The 13,870-nt window shown below is 44.8% G+C and overlaps 1 protein-coding gene across 1 annotated transcript in view; it reads right to left on the reverse strand.

The window, feature by feature from the left end:
• Positions 1-9,266: 9,266 nt before the first annotated feature.
• CWH43 (cell wall biogenesis 43 C-terminal homolog) overlaps positions 9,267-13,870 on the reverse strand; it is a gene marked incomplete at its 3' end in the record, with an annotated part of 46,441 nt that continues 41,837 nt past the window's right edge. Inside the window, exons 14-16 of the mRNA XM_079779373.1 lie at positions 13,786-13,847; positions 12,347-12,502; positions 9,267-9,345 (exon numbers count right to left, since the gene is read on the reverse strand). Coding sequence (XP_079635499.1) covers positions 9,267-9,345; positions 12,347-12,502; positions 13,786-13,847 — 297 coding nt within the window. The remainder of the gene's footprint in view (positions 9,346-12,346; positions 12,503-13,785; positions 13,848-13,870) is intronic.

Consider the following 13,870-nt stretch of genomic DNA (forward strand, 5'->3'; position numbering starts at 1 on the left):
GGGATGTGGCATGCAGCACGGTGACATTCAGAAGCACCTGGAAGGGGATTTTCCCTGCTCACGTACGATGCCAATTTCCAAGGGGCTTTTGCTATTTGGTGAAAAATGAGGCAGATTAAAATGCAGTAAATAAAACCAATCCCCGAATTTGGAAAGAGGAGAGACAAAGTGTTTGCAAAGACTTGGCACATAAATTTAAATCTAAAGGATACTATAGCAATAAGCCATTATAGCAATACAATGATAACATAAATAAAGTAATATATCATTACTAATCTATAATAATAAAAGCGTAATATGCTAATTAGACCAGATGTCCTTCCAGATGACCTTCCAACGAAGCCGGGGCTGTTGGAAGGTCATCTGGAAGGACATCTGGTCTAATTAGCATATTACGCTAATATAACGAAGCCCCTTGCATGGATCTCGTGCTTCGGGCCTGTAGTTATAACATAAAATGATATTATATAATGTAGCAATAGGCTCCACCATAATAAGAAAAAAGGAAAGGTTTAGTACAGCCATTGCTTCACTAGAAGAGAAAAGAGGCATCTTCTGAAATTTTGAGATAAAGGAAAGTGGAGGCATAGTTTATTGGTAAAGACCAAGTGTCAGACATAACCCCAGAATTTCCTGTGACCAAATCTGAGCAATAGAGCAAGGGTCGTGTCCTGGGAGGTGCTTAGCAAAAAGCCATTTGTGCTGTACCGAACAACGGCTTCGAAACACGCTCTGGCTTCTGTTGAGTGATGCCTCGGCTTAAAACCAGATTCCAAAGGGCTGATTCATATTGGTCACCGAATGGCTCGGACTTACTGCTTCAGCCCATAGCTATTTATTTCCTGACCAGGTTCCCACCCCCATTAATCTCAAATACATGTGCTTCCTCCATGGGTTCAGCCCTCTGCTCAGAACTCAATGTTAACCCAGCAGCATCCACTAAGCGGGGCAGCTGGTGCCACTCGAGTCATCCTGACCCCCAATTCTTAGAGAAAGTCTCCCCCCACTTCCCTCTCACCCCCAACCTCATATGTGCTTAGGGGAGGAAATGGGTCAAGTGGGAAAAGACAGGCGCTGGAACCAGGTATCATCAGAAACATAGACAGTTAAGGGCCCATCTGGGCCCTCAAATGCCATTGTCTCCCCCAGTAACTTTTAAAAGAGGAGGAGTGCCCTCACTGGTTTGGCTCAGTGGATAGAGCATTGGCCTGTGGACTGAAGGGTCCCGGGTTCGATTCTGGTCAAGAACACGTGCCCAGGTTCCAGGGGCGGCAAGTGCAGGAGACAGCCAATCAATGATTCTCTCTCATCATTGTTGTTTCTATCTCTCCCTCTCCCTTCCTCTCTGAAATCAATAAAAAAAAAATCTTAAATAAATATAAATGAATAAGAAAATAAGAGTTAACTTAAAACGAAAAAGAGAGAGAGAGAAGGAGGAGCAAAAAAGAGACAGTATTAGCATATTGTTCTTCAGAAAATATTTGAGTCCAACAAGGTGTCCAGCACCTTGGAATAAGCAGCCCTGGGCAGTGCCCGCCTTTCCTGCTTACTAGATGTGCCACTCTGGGCAAGTCCCCTACTAGTCTGAGTATTCATTTCTTCATCTAGACCAGTGATGGCGAACCTATGACGCGCGTGTCAGCACTGACACGCGTAGTCATTTCTGATGACACGCGGCCACTGAGGCGGCCGCATGCCGAGGATGAAACATTTGCTGCTCCTGAGGATGAAACATTTGCGACTAGAGTCTTGGAGTTAGTTTTTTCCTCAAAGTGACACACTACCCGAGTTATGCTCAGTTTTTTGGCGAAGTTTGACACACCAAGCTCAAAAGGTTGCCCATCACTGATCTAGACAATGCAAATAACACCTCCTAAAATCTAGCTGTGGCAGGTTAAAGATGGCCATATACTTTTTGGCATTGTCACGTGAGTAAAGCCAGTTTGGACTCTCTGGTCCAGTTCAGCCACCATCCACATCCCAGCAAATGACCCCAATCAGTGCCACCTGGGACAGAAGGATTGCCCATCCAAGCTCTGCCCAAACTTCTAATCCATGAAATCCTAAGACATCGTTTATTACACTACTAGTGACCCGGTGTACAGATGCATGCACATTGAAAGGAAATTAATTAGAAGGTGGCTGGGGCGCGGGACGGGTGAGCAGGCCGGACACACCCTGAAGCCAACCTCCCATGGTCCCTCCCCAGGTGGCTGCACCTGGGGTGGGACTGTGGCTCAAAGGGCGTCTGCGGAGTGAGCAGGGTCCCTCCGGCAGGTGGGATCCCTCGGCCTGGCCTGTGGGAACAGGCCAAAACCAGCTCTCTGACATCCCCCAAGGGGCCCCAGAGTGCAAGCGGGCACTCTGCAAAGTTGCTGTCGTACAGGGTGTGGAACGCAAATACAAGTGTGAAGTAAACCAGCTTTGGGGCCAATAGTGCCCCAGTAACAACATAACCCACAGCCGAAGGTGAAATCAGGTGGAATCGTGCGGCCCAGCAAGGAATAGGGCTCCCTCTTCTCTGGTTTTGGGGTGCATCACCCAAGAAGCACTGTTGCCAAGTCACTGCAGCTCGGCAGCTCCTGTGTTGAGCGTCTGCCCCCTGGTGGTCAGTGTGCACCATAGCTACTGGTTGGATGGTTGGACACTTAGCATATTAGGCCTGTTGCATGAAATTCGTGCACGGGGGCGGTGGGGGGGGGGGGTCCCCCTCAGCCCAGCCTGCACCCTCTCCAATCCGGGATCCCTCTCACAATCCTGGACTACTGGCTCCTAATCGCTCACCTGCCTGCCAGCCTGATTGCCCCTCACTGCCTCTGTGTACCGGCCTGGTTGCCCCCAACTACCCCCCTCTGCCGACCTGGTTGCCCCCAACTGCCCCTCCGCTGGCCTAGTCACCCTTCACTGCTCCCCCTGCCAGCCTAATTGCCCCCAACTGCCCCCCTGCCAGCCTGGTTGCCCCCAACTGCTTCCCCCTCCAGCCTGGTCACCTCTTACTGCCTCCCCTGCCAGCCTGGTTGCCCCCAACTCCCCCCGCTGCCGGCCTGATCGCCCCATGCAGCCTGCTTGTTCAGTCATTTGATCGTCCCTCAGGCTGGCCCTGGGTGGCTGGGCAGCCACCATCTGAGGCTTGCCTGCACCTTGGGCTGGCTCTGGGCGGCTGGGGGGCTGAGGGGACTGGGCGCTGCCATCTTGTGGCTGTGGGCATTGCCATCTTTGAGGGTGTGACAGTCAATTAGCATATTCCCTCCTTATTGGCTTGGGCACGTCCATCTTTGTGAGGGTGTGATGGTCAATTAGCATATTCTCTTTATTAGCTAGGATAGATAATACATCATCAGAACATTAGATAAAAAGGTAATTGTGAGAATCAAAAAGAAATTGTAGGTGGAAAAGAATTTGTAGACTACAAAGCAGCATGTTTTGGCCATACCATATTATATAAAGGAAGGAATATAGGCTCTGACCACAGTTTACAATTATTAGCTTTTGTGGTATTTGCTATTAGTGTTTAGGGAGGCAAAGTCAATTGCCATCAGGTGACAACAGTGGAGATGAAGAGAAATACATACGACTTCTTGGCCTGTACTTTGATGAGGGCCAGCACTTTGTGAGTCAGGGATACGGCGCAAATGACAGCTGAGAAAAGAAGATGCCATTGGGCTTTATTTATTTCATTAAGGAATTTGGAGCCGTGGTTTCTTTTTCTTTTTCTTTTCCCCCCTATGACTATATTCATTTTATTCATAAAATACATTAGAGTATTTTGAAATCATAATCTCTGTTAGGAGTTTGTCCACTGTAAAGCAGGGGAGAGATTTGGATGTTTCCATTTACTCCCAGAGGACTCTGTCTTCCCCAATCCACAGACCACCCCACCCCCCAAGTTTGGTGTCACTGGGTTATCTCAGTAACCCAGTTCTCTTAGCCGGGCTACAAATTACCGTAGATGGGGACTCACCCAACAGACCTTTCGCACAGTTCTGGAGACTGGGCGTGCAAGATCAAGGTGCCAGCAGATCCAGTGTCTGGTTTGCAGATGGCTGTATTTTCCTTGTATCTGCATGTGGTGGAGAGCAGAAACAGAGAGAAAGTTCTTGCATCTCTTCTTATGAGGCCACTAATCCCGTTCATGGCAGCCCCATCCTCATGACCTGATCACCTCTCTCAAAGGCTCCATCTGCTCCTACATTACTTGGTAGGATTTTAACATATGGATTTGAGGAGGCCCACAGACTCAGTCCATGATACCTGTCCCCCTGCGGGCATACGCAACAAACAAATAACTTCTCCTCTTAAATTTCAAAGGAATGTGGGGGGGAAAAAGGAAAGAAAAACCGTATTCAACGTTTTGCTAACTAGCTAAATATTTTAAGGAGGAAAAAAATCAAAGTGGAAAACTGCCAGAAATGTTAGAAAGATTGTACAAAGATATTGCTAGAAAGTTTCTTTATGGCAAAAAAAAACACAAAATAACAGAAATGTTTATAGTGTTTTACTCTTCCAGGAAGCAGCACAAACATAGGAATCTGTACAGCCCTTCTCTGCAAAGTAAGCTGGAACTGAAGGGGATTGAGGCCCCCAGAATTCCCACTTATCCTGGATGGAATTATAGCATATAAACTCTGGCGTTACCATCATTAACAAGAACTTTACATTTCCATAGAATTGATTTAATTTCTAACCTATAGGTTTCCCCAAGAAGCTTAAAAATAAGGCAAGCTAAGAGTATATTGTATTTTTCTGGATTGACATAACATACCAGTTTACTAATCATCTCTATTTCAGCTACATTGTCAAAGTCTCCCACGCAGTGCCCTGTTCCCAGAACGGCAAGCTACCCTTCCCAACAATTTACCACAGACTTTAGCCTCCTCCTCCAAGGCAGTCCAATGAGTCTGCTCAGAAGGGCCCAGCAATCAGCAAAACTGTGCTCAGCCACACCCTCACTCCACCCAAAACATCATGGCTTTTATTTTACCTCAGGAGTCAGCAACAGCCAGGGTGTGCCAGGCTGGGAAGGTTAGAGGAGCTATGAATTACTGTGCTTGCACTGGAATAATAGTCATCAGGTTAAAGGGTTTACGTAATGCCAGGGCTCCAGGTGCTTTCTGTTAAGACTAGTAAAAGGTGTATACCTTGACTTGCACAAAGCACACTACTGTATGATGGCATCATGAGATTGTTAAATGTGGTTATATCTCTGCTACAAGGATAGTGTCTTTGCAAATATTTAAAAGATGCATTTGAATTTTCCCCTTATTCCTATTTCCCGGGAGCCTTCCATCTCTACAACTGAGTTTTTTCTGACCTATCTTCCAGTTCTTCCGCTATTTGTCTAATCTGATGCTTAATGATTTTACTGAATTCTTACTTTCAGTTACAGAATTTTTTTATATATATTTTATTGATTTATTACAGTGAGGAAGAGAGAGGGATAGAGAGGGATAGAGAGTTAGAAACATCGATGAGAGAGAAACATCGACCAGCTGCCTCTTGCACACCCCCTACTGGGGATGTGCCCGCAACCAAGGTACATGCCCTTGACCGGAATCGAACCCGGGACCTTTCAGTCCGCAGGCCGACGCTCTATCCACTGAGCCAAACTGGTTTCGGCAGTTACAGAATTTTTGAGAATTCTAGAGTTTTGCTTTTTTTCAAATCTGCTGTCATTTTTTTTAAAATATAGTTTTACTTTCCTGACAGAATGTTCATGCTTGGCTTTTACATCATTGAACAAAAGAAGCATTTTTTTAAAGTCTATATCTAATGAATCTCACACCTGAAGCCTGTTTCCCTTGTCTGTTGTTTTTGCTGATCATGGCTTATGGTGTCTTATTACTTGTGTACTCAGTAATTTTTGATTGTGTACTGGACATTGTGTATAAAAAAATTATTTGTAGAAATAATTTGAGATCTATTATCTTCCTCCAAGGAGGAATGTCAGTTGTATTATTTTATTTTATTTACTTACTAGAGGCTGGAGGCATGAAATTCGTGCAAGAGTAGGCCTTCCTTTCCCCGGCTGCCGGCACCAGCTTCCCTCTGGCACCTGGGACCCAGGCTTCCCTCTGGCCACCAGCAGGCATCTGGGACCTGGGCTTCCCTTGCAGCCCCGGCTTCATCCGGAAGGTTGTCCAGGAGGATGTCCGGTCTAATTAGCATATTACTCTTTTATTATTATAGATTTTTCCAGGTATCTAGTGACAGCCAGAATCACCTTGATCTCACAGTTCAGGGCTGGAGACATTTTATCCACCAAGAGCAGGGCCTCTCAAACTGACATCACCTGTGTGTGGATCTTATTAAAGTGCAAATTCTAATGCAGTAGAACTGAGGCAAGATTTGAGACGCCCCAGTTTTAACAAGTCCCCAGGTGTGAAATCACTGAAATGTGTTTGTGATGGTGCATTTTATGTCTCAACTTGACTGGCCACAGGTTGCACAAATTAAACATTATTTCTAGGTGTATCTATTAAGGGTGTGTCTGGATGAAATTAGTGTTTGAATCCATAGACTCAGTAAGTAGATTGCCCTCCTCAATATAGATGGGCATTACATGGTCCATTGAGGTTCACAGAGCTCGATGAATAAGAAAGAGGCTGAGAAAAAAAAAACATAGTTAATCTAATTTACTTGTGGACATTCTCAGAATAGCTCACTAGTAAGGGAGGAGTTGCACTAGTGTCCTCTAGTGGACATTCCGAGAACAGCACCCTACTAATGAATTGTAACAGTCTGCACTAGAAATTTAACAGAAATTGGGGAGATGCAGAAAACCAGAGGAGATAAGAGGAAATTCCCAGCCCTGGCCGGTTTGGCTCAGTGGATAGAGTATCACCTGCAGACTGAAAGGTCCCGGGTTCGATTCCAGTCAGGGGCCCAAGCCCAGGTTGCCGGCTCGATCCCCAGTGGGGGGCATGCGGGAGGCAGCCGATCAATGATTCTCTCTCATTATGGATGTTTCTATATCTCTCCCTCTCCCTTCCTATCTGAAATCAATAAAAATATATTTTTTTAAAAAAAGAAGGAAATCCCTAAAGCACATGATGTGGAGGAGACAAAGGATTTTTAAAAACAATAGAATATGTAATTATTCTACTTGAAGATGTTGAGTTTCTATAATGTAAACCCCCTCTCTCTTTCTAGATAATCAGTAAAGTATGCTGTCCACTGAAACACATGGTGTGAGTGCTTTATTTTACTTTGCTTGGAGGAAGTCAAGTAAAGAACCCAGTTCTGTGTTTGCTTGGACAGTCCAGAGACAGTGCTTGCTGTCTGCATGTAGATCTGCTTCCCCAGAACTTTGGGAAATATTGAGCACCTGCTGAGTGCCAGGCACTTCTAGGTGCATTAAATGCATGCTCTCCTTGCCTTAACCTTGCATTGTAGCATAATCCAATTTAGAAATTCAAGAGTGGGACCATCTGTGGACTGAAATATGACAGTGGGAAGGGAACAGTGAGAGAGAACCATAAACATGTGAACCTTGCCCCTTAACCTACCGCAATTCACAGAAATCTTGGGGAGGACACTGTCTTTAGGAGGGAGTGGAATTGGGTTCTGGCTCTCTTATCCAGAGCCAAAAGGTCAGGAGACCCCAGTTGGCATCTGGGTTGCATAACCTTGCAATATGGTCAGGGGATAATGTTGGTAAAGCACTTGGCTCAATAGAGGGTCAATAGTCAGTAGTTACTACTCAAGCTGTCTTTCGTATTCTGACTGGCGCACTTGGCAATCAGAATCCAGAGATAAGGGATTTTTCAGTTCAGCTACACTTCCTACCACCCCCCACCTGCCTAGCACCGTACTATGGATATGATAGACACTAAGTAAATGTTTGTTGTTGTCAGCTTCTCAAAGTTCCCCAAACATGATAGGCTCAAGGACTGTCTCATTACTAGCACTGATGCATAGTAAATTACCCCCAATACATGGGTGGCTTAAGACAATAGTTATTATCTGACTAGATGGTTGGGCTTAGATCTCTCATGAGTTGCAATCAAGATGGCAAATGGGGGTGGGGGGAGAAAAAAAGGAAACAAAAAAGGTGGCAAGTGGGGCTGAAAAACAACTTGAAGCTTGACGTGGGCTGGAAGTTCCACATCTTCGGTGGGTCACTCCCACGGCTGCTGGCAAATTCCTTACCACCTTCCCACGGGGCTGCTCAGGACACGGCAGCTGGCTTCTCTCAGACCCGAGAGAGTGAGACTAAGGCAGGAACCACAACATCTTTTATCACCTAAGCTTGGAAGACACATGCCATCTCTTTCACTTTATTCTTCTCATCAGAAGTGAGTTAGTAAGTCTAGCCCACACCCAGAGAGAGGCAAATTAGGTTCCACCTGGGGAAGGCAGTCCCAAATCATTTGTGGACATATTTTCAAAACCACCATGGGACATGTCTTGCATATGGCTGTGTGCTCAGTATGACACGTTTACTAAGTAGATCCAAGGAACTCCCTTGGATTGTGACACAAACCCTCTCTCTTGTCATTTTTATCTCTGCCCCCAGAGATAAAACAACATTCAGAGCCCATTCCAGGTCCATGATGTGATGTGCCTCCCTGAAGAGAGCATTCAAGTCACTATTTCTATGGAGACCATGCTCTTGGGCTGAATTCTCCCATCATCTATCCGCTTAATTCTAGGAAGGAAATTTCACTCCATGGGACCCCTCTGTGTGTTGAGGTGTGCTCCCTGAGCTGGTGACCCGACTGATTGGAGACATCATAGCCACAGAGTGATATAAGCATGGGAGAAAAGACAGGTGATTCTACCACAGGTCGGAGGAGGACGGTGAAAGGCATGCGGCTACTGCTGAGTCAGCAATAGGTTTTTGTCCATACTATTCTTCTAACAATTAGACTTACTATTTACACATTTCCCCCCTGCTTTGTCCCAAGAGGGATTTAAGACTGCTTGATTTTTGTAAATAGTTCTTCCAGCTCATCAATAAATCAATTTCTTATTTTAAAGCATTGCAAAGGTAAGACATTATAATGATTTTATCTCTAGTAGTAAAACTTTCTTATATTATCCCACATTGTTATTTTTATCAAAAATAACAAAAACAATTTTGGAGAAATACTTTATTAAGCAATATATTTTATAATTGATAGAATTTCCCACTGTATAGATACCATACATTTTCAAAACTGAGGGGTTTTGTGTATGTCGTTTCCCACTTTCATCCATCTTTTCTTTTTATTTTCTTTTTGTTCTCCTTAGACTTGCTCAGCCAGTGAATTCTTGTTTTAAATAGTTCATAAAAAGTATTTCGGTGTACTCATATGAAAATGATGGTTGTTCTCATAATTGTGTCCTTCTTTGTAGGATCCAAATCTAAAAAAAAGTAATTGACATGTAAAAACCATTCAGAAAGGTATGTTCTTATGTAAAATTTTAACCATAATCTACTGTGCTTTTACTTATCTAGCAATACAACCCGGAGAGATGTGATCAATTTATAAGACCAGCAAATGAAGAAATAAAAAAGGATTCATGCATCTGGGAATGGCAGACAAACATTTTAACCTTCAAAGTCCTCTTTCCATGGTTATGGATCACTCCAAAAACACAGCTGTTTAAGAATTATTGGCTGATAACCTTATTGAAAAATAAATCTAGATTTTTCTCTCTAGTCCTCAGCTCTAATAAAATCCATTTTATAGGTGAAGGTGATGCCGTTGTAAATAACCTGGTTATTTAAGTAGGAACATGCCCAGTAAGTTCTGAGGGACGTGGGAGGGTGCTTGCCCATCAATCACACCTGAAAGCGAGTCAATGGTCAGAATAGGCGTGGCTACTGCAAGTGTGAGAAACCGGAATATATAAATTCTACCAAAAAAACTCGCTCTCCAGTTTCAAGGGCTGTGCTCCCCTGTGTCCACACGGCTCCCTGGGCACCCACAATGGACGGATAGACTTTAATTGGCCTGAGTGCTGAACCACACCCAGCTGCACCGTGGAACAGGAGCGCTGGACACTGGCCTTGCTTTTGACTCTACAGAACCACAGCTGCACCTTCCCCAGGACTGGCTTAAGGGGCAGGGGACTTTGAAAAGTAAAAAGCTACATGAGAAATGTAACTTCACACAAATAAAGCCTTCTTCCACATCTCATTCACCTGTGCAAATCTTAGAAAATTCATTTTCTAAAGGTATTGCAAGAACCTCACTCCCACGAGTGACAGGGAATTTTAATTCTCTGGTAACATAGGGATCATGAAATCTGAAATGTTGTTTGTGTCACAATTACGCATGTGTAAAATCTGTTCCGGTACAATTGCAACTTCTAGGTTTTCCTCTAATGCTCACGTGCTGCAGCTGTTTACTGATGAAACACTGATTAATGATATGGCTCTAGCTGGTATGATGGAATACAAAGGAGGCTAAGACCTGAGAAAATGAAGCCCTTGACTTCCTTTTCTTCATCAGCAAATAACCTCCCCAATGTAGGATAGAGGAGATCTGTTTACTTTGTCATCTCAAAACAATAATGATAAAAAAATAACAAAATAGCTATTGCTATGGCGTTAATGATGGCCATCCTGATGATGATGCCGCCTATGTGAGCTTCCTACCTGAAGAGGGACTAACAACACATTTCTCCATCTCAAAAGGCAGGGACCATAACTTCAACCCCAGACAAGAGTTTGTCGTCTTTACCAGGAGCTCCCCACCTGAACGAACCTCTAGAACCAAACCTAACGTGTAGCTCACTGTGGGGTGTTGGAAGCCGCCCATTGTCCTCACTAGCAGAGAGGTGTGGACAAGGAACCCGGAAGGCTGGTCAACCTGGAAGCTCTGAAAGGTCAGAGCCAACCACCCACGGTTTAGTGGAGACAATGGTAGCTAAAGCAACCTCCACCTTTTAGTTTTATGTAAATCCTTGTTGATTGGCTATTATTGGAATTGCCTGCCTAAAGGCTATGGGTGTATCCCATCCTATCTAATAATAGACAAATATGCAAATTGACCATACCTCTGACACACCCACAAGCCACGCCCACCATCCAATCAGAGCGAGCATGCAAATTAACCCAAACCAAGATGGCTACAGCCACAGAGAGCAAGGTTTCCTAGGTAACAGAGGAAGCCAAGCTTTCTGCCAGCCGTTGCAGGCCTAAGCCTCCACTCAAGCTACAAAGTTTCAATTATAGAAGGTAAACAAATTCAAACAAATGGCAGCAGAATGGAGCTTGAGAGAGCAGGCCAGGGTTGCCGCCGGCAACAGGGGAAGCAAAGTTTTCTGCACACCCTGGCCGGGCCCACCCGCTTAAGGCAACAAAGTTTCAATTATAACCCCAACACAAATGGCTTCAGGCCTCGGAGGGAGCCCCAGGCTTGGCTCTGCTCCAGGCTACAAAGTTTCAATTGTAGAAGGAAAATAAATTCCAGATACCAGGGCCTCTGCTTGCATTGCCGGGGGGCGTGGCCCGCCTTCAAACCACCACAGGCCCCTCGCTCAGGCCGCCCCACGCCCCAAGGGAACCCCCACCCTGATCAGGGACACCCTTCAGGGAAAACCAGCTGGCCCCCACCCCTGTAGCAGGCCTCTATCCTATCTAATAAAAGAGTACTATGCAGATTGATCATCACTGCAATACACAATATAGCTGCCCCCATGTGGTCAAAGATCCTGCCCCCATGTGGACACAAGATGGCCACCACAAGATGGCCAGCAGGAGAGGGCAGTTGGGAGGCACCCAGCCTGCAAGGGAGGGCAGTTGAGAAGGACAAGGCCTGCAAGGGAGGGCAGTTGGAGGTGATCAACCCTGCAGGAGAGGGCAGTTAGGGGTAACCAGGCCGGCAGAGGAGGGAAGTTGGGGGCAAACAGGCTGGCAGAAGAGTGGTTAGGGGGTGATCAGGCTGGCAGGCAGAAGCGGTTAGGGGCAATCAGGAAGGCAGGCAGGCAAGCAGTTGGGAGCCAGCAGTCCTGGATTGTGAGAGGGATGTCCGACTGCCCGTTCCGGGCAGTCGGACATCCCTTGAGGGGTCCCAGATTGGAGAGGGTACAGGCTGGGCTGAGGGACAATCCCCCTCCGTGCACGAATTTCGTGCACCGGGCCTCTAGTAGTCTTAATAAAAGGGATAGAAAGGCCAGAGCGGGGTGGAGTCTTTCCCCTTGAGTTGGGCTCCCACCTGGCCCCCAATATTTCCAAATTTATATTTTCTAGTCTCTTTCATTTGTGTGCGGCCTCTTCCAGAGCCCGAACCCTGAACCTGAACCCTGAACCACGCGGGACGTGAAAGGGGTTCACTACAGTGGGGTAATACTTAGTTCCCTAGAGGGGGTGCTGTGTCTCTTATCTGTAGTCTACAACATGAAGGAGCTCACTCACCTGGGATTGAAACGAGTTTTCTTGGGAACTTCCCTGTGGTCTGTGACCACTTTGTGGTTGTCTCTATAATTAATGGGGTCATCAGGGATCCTGAATTTGGCCATCTGAATTTCAGAGTCACTCAGTTCAGCATGAGAAATTCTTGCATAACCCAATCTGTGGCAGAAGTAGAAATGGTTTATAAAGATTTTATTGTCATTCGGAAATCTGATGAGATCTAATAGGTAACACCTTCATTATTAAGCCAATTTCCCATTCCTAACACTACCCTGTGTTTCACTAGAATGATCTTGACTTGTTACTCTAAATATTTATCAACATATTACTTTTACAACACACGTGAATAAAGAACATGCATATTGCCCTGACCGGTTTGGCTCAGTGGATAGAGCGTCGGCCTGCAGACTGAAGGGTCCCAGGTTCGATTCCGGTCAAGGGCATGTACCTTGGTTGCGGGCACATCCCCAGTGGGGAGTGTGCAGGAGGCAGCTGATCGATGTTTCTCTCTCATCGATGTTTCTAACTCTCTATCCCTCTCTCTCTTCCTCTCTGTAAAAAATCAATAAAATATATTTTTTAAAAAAAAGAACATGCATATTGTTTAATTAACTAAACATACTTGGCAACCTTACTCTACTTGTTTACACTAATGAATATTCCATCTATACAAATTGCCTCTCACACAATATATTTTGGAATATATATATAAAATATTCACTTTTTGACATGAGATGATATATATATACTTTTAAATATGTTATATTGATTTTAGAGAGAAAGGAAGGGAGAGGGATAGAGAGATAGAAACATCAATGGCTGCCTCCTGCACACCCCCTATTGGGGATCAAACCTGCAGCCTGGGCATGTGCCCTGACCAGGAATCAAACCGGTGACTTCTTGGTTCATGGGTTGATGCTCAACCATTAAGCCACAGCAGCTGGGCTGGGATGATATAATTTTAAAGATATAATTTTTAAAGATATAAAATTTAAAGAAAAATTTTAGAGACCTCACCACAATGTAATAGTGGCTCTAACAAGTTAGTGGACTTACCCAAGATTACATAATTAGAAGTTGGCAAAGCTGGAATTCAAGCCCAGGGCTTTCTTATTCCACGGTCCACGCTGTTTCCACCATGCCATACAGTAAAAAACGGTGCCAATCCTAACACGTGTTGACAGATACATACTTATGCTAAATAGCTTACATCGTATCCTCTTTGTATAATTAAATTTAATTTGCTCAGCCACTTATTCCTTCTTAAATCATTAGGCTGTGACTTGAAAAAGATGTTAAACTGCATAACTTACTAAATTAATGTTTACAAAAAATAACAAAATTAATTAACTGCTTCCATAAAGCTTTTCTCTCCAGGATAGACTCAAAAGATCACAGTAATAATAGATTTTTTTTAAAAAAAATCAAACACCTATGCTCACCTGATCAGCCCTCGATACATGATGTATTCACACCATCTGTCTTGATCCGTGCTGTCAATATCCTAATAAGCAGAGAAGAGAAGGT

The sequence above is a fragment of the Cnephaeus nilssonii genome, assembly GCF_951640355.1.
Source record: "Cnephaeus nilssonii genome assembly, chromosome: 1".
Taxonomy (NCBI): domain Eukaryota; kingdom Metazoa; phylum Chordata; class Mammalia; order Chiroptera; family Vespertilionidae; genus Cnephaeus; species Cnephaeus nilssonii.